The sequence below is a fragment of the Cryptomeria japonica genome, unplaced genomic scaffold, assembly GCF_030272615.1.
Source record: "Cryptomeria japonica unplaced genomic scaffold, Sugi_1.0 HiC_scaffold_46, whole genome shotgun sequence".
NCBI classification, from domain to species: Eukaryota; Viridiplantae; Streptophyta; class Pinopsida; order Cupressales; family Cupressaceae; genus Cryptomeria; species Cryptomeria japonica.
Window position 1 is genome coordinate 712031 of NW_026728868.1, and position 3266 is coordinate 715296.

At 36.7% G+C, this 3266-nt stretch overlaps 1 protein-coding gene across 1 annotated transcript; it reads right to left on the bottom strand.

Moving 5' to 3' along the window:
- Positions 1-200: 200 nt before the first annotated feature.
- On the bottom strand, positions 201-1104 carry LOC131078307 (putative germin-like protein 2-3). Its single transcript, XM_058015974.2, has 2 exons — positions 894-1104; positions 201-786 (listed from the first exon to the last, which is right to left on the bottom strand). Exons 1-2 carry the CDS (start codon positions 1102-1104, stop codon positions 254-256), a joined length of 744 nt encoding a protein of 247 aa, XP_057871957.2. The 3' UTR covers positions 201-253.
- Positions 1105-3266: the final 2162 nt, after the last annotated feature.

Genomic DNA, 3266 nt, shown 5'->3' on the forward strand with positions numbered 1-3266 from the left:
ATTAGAAATATTAGCGTAATTATTAAAGTTTGAAATTTACTCTTGAGTTATATATGTTGAAAATCGATGCTATAAATAATACATCAGCAGAGAAATAACGAGATTAAACAGATTTATTTTATTCAGGAAAAGAAAAAAATGACAAAGATGGTCTTCCCACGTTTTATTTAATAGACCACAGCGAATTCAGGTTGAGAATCTTAGAGGAATTTGGCCTGAATGTAATCGACAAGCTCTTGGGTGATGCAAATTCTTATGCAAATTTCTTCTGAATGAAATCGACAAGCTCTTGGGTGATGCGGAAGGCCTTGGCCAATACGGAATCTGGGAGAGGAGGATCCGCTGCAAACAGAGAGTTGGCGATTGTCTGAGCTCCCGGAAGCTGGCTGCTCAATGCAGCTATGGCCACCGCATTTTCATGCCCCACATTCTGCTGGAAATGCACAAGTGCCTTTGGAAACACAAACACATCTCCCTTCTCCAACGTTTTGCTGAAAAACTTGTTGGTGGTGTCAATGAAACCCACAAGAAGCTGGCCTTCCAGTAAAACAAGAACTTCAGTGGCTCTTGGGTGCGTGTGAGGAGGATTTATTCCACCCACTGCGTAATCGATACGGACCAACGATATTCCGAAGGTGTTGAGGCCTGGTATCTGCATAACATTGGCCATCGTTACATTTGAGCCCACTGCATTGTCGGTGTTCCCTGCCTGCCCAAGTCCCCCGAAGAAGAAGTCCTCTGCCGAAACATCCTTGGGATCTTTGCAAACGAACCCGTTCACCTTAACTGTTTTAATCAATTTGTTAGCAAGAAATCATATCACACCACTCTATCTTAATCAATTTGTTAGCAACTCGCCTAATAAGAAAATCATATAAAAGTTATGTACTCACCCATGCTTTCCTTGTCTGCGACGCAGAAATCTTGCAAGGGATCGGAATCCGCTGCCATGACATTATCACTGTAACAACATATCAATAGGAAAAGTCCCAACGTGAAGTAAATCATGCGGTTACCCATTATAAATAGAGCCACAGAAGAATCAGACAGAAAAGCTCGGGATATGAATGTGTAGTCGAATTGTGTATTACAAGCCCATAACATGTCTATTATATAGCGGGAAAATTAACTACTCTGCGAGGACTAATTCTTGTCGATGTGATCAGTTAATTATCATATATTTGCAGAGTTGGGACTTTTTCATGTTGACGCGGTCCTTAATTATAATATACTTGCAGAGTGAGTACGTAAGTCCTACGACATACAGTTACCCAAACTACCGTAGACGTAGTCTCCATATACTTTTGATATTGTTGATATTGTCGCCACTCTTTCGGTAGTGTGGAATCGTTATCACTATATCGGAAAGATCAGCAAATTCTAAGAAAATAATATTAGATTATTCTTAACCGCCAGCGAATTCGCAAAAAAGGAAATTATCAATGATGTGAGGGTGAGTGTTACATGTGCAAGAAATGAGATGGAGAGAGTCATGCTAGGTAGTTATTGAATTGAAAAATTAGTAAAATATATTCGAGAGGAAAATAATCTATAAACAACTCTTGCATTAGTATTATTGAAGAAAAGGTCTAGTTTGAGCAAGGAAGGTTGATAGTTTCCAAATCATTAGATGTCACTTTAGAATAGTTGCTAGTGTAATCGAGAAGGTGCTAGTTTGGATGTGATTCTAGATTTGCTTAGAAGGGTTCTACCATGGGGAACCCAATATCAAATGAATGACACATGCAAAAGCATATACACCATCCATTATTTTGAAAAACATAATTCTTCCCAAAATCCAAAGGGTTCTAACATGCACATGCTAATGAAAAACTCTAAAAGGCAAAGGATACGAATGAATATGTGGGTCATACGATAATTATATTGCCACAAGAAAGAATTATACACACACCACTAAATAAACGATGGCCTTCTTCAAAGGAAGTAATATATACATTTTTCACAGCCGTCTCAGAATTGGTAAAAGAGGAAATTTTCTTTCATATTTATTTTCGAGTTGGATGTTGACACAAACACCGTCCATCCATGCTTTATATTGCATCTTTCCCGAAAACCTTTTTACGCTTGGGTAGGATAATCTCAATTTTATTATAAAATTAGGTGTGTTATATTCGTGAGCCTTAAAAACAAAGAATAGTTTTAAATTATCATTAAGGGAATCCAACACCATATACTTCACAACCCTTTTAAAATATACCAAACAATTTTTCCACAGATTTTCCAAAAGAATCAAGGATACTCATACCCAAGAAATCTGCTTCTCAATGAGAAAAAACCATTCCCTTAGAGGTTCCACATATCCTTCACCCTACACATGAGTTTCTCTCATCAATATGGGAGAGCCTAAAACCTCTCACACATGTCATTGACATAAGAAAAGATATAAAAAGATGAAATTTAAAAATTAAATCAAAAGCCTCCAATAAAATATTTACAACAAAATGAAATATATCATTCTAAGGAATGAATCATATCAAAATATTTCCTTACTCGATCAGGAGGGTTTGATAGAAATTTCTCAAAGACTCTTTTGACTCCTTGCACAAAGCCTCCCAAAAACTCCAAAAAGATAGAGCCAAAAAATAAAATAATAAGACATACAAAGAGTCTAAGAATGGTATATGTAATATGTGTCATATGACCTCCCCTCCTCTGATCACGATGCACCACATGGATCTCATCCACCTCCTCTCTCCCCTTCACACCAAACCCTAAGGGTATGTGGATATCACAAATGCTTCTACATGTGAGAGAATTAGGACGAGAGGAATAATATTGTATACTCTTCCCCAAGAGGATCTTTTTGATCCACTCATATGTGTGAGGCATGCAAAATCCCATTAATAAAATTGTTGGAGTGGATTTGGAAGTGGTAATTTACTTACTATCGCCCACAAGTTAGACTTTTGACACCTTTTTTCTAAGAGACTTGGACAGGATCAAATGATGACAGAAGCCCATGGTTTAATTCCCCAAAAAGGTACCGAACTCATAAGTGTTTCATTTTGGGCCTAAATAGACTCAGAAATAGATGAAATAGACATGTTAAAGTTATTCGAAAACCCGCTCAATGTAAAATCTATCTTTCTATAAGGATGCAACTAGGTGCAAATACTAACTTACTCATATATAAAAATAAAATATAAATATATTTAAAACACAAAATACATCATATTACAACAATTACTAAAATTAGAGACCTTAGTCCCTATCATTAACTAAGGTCAAGGCTTCACCAGGAATTT

Bases quoted from the DNA above. Each gene is read 5' to 3' on its own strand.
- LOC131078307 (XM_058015974.2), bottom strand. From the start codon at position 1,104: ATGTTATGGGCTTGTAATACACAATTCGACTACACATTCATATCCCGA. The intron at 787-893 runs GTGAGTACATAA...TGATTAAAACAG, and splicing joins CGCAGACAAGGAAAGCATGG to TTAAGGTGAACGGGTTCGTT.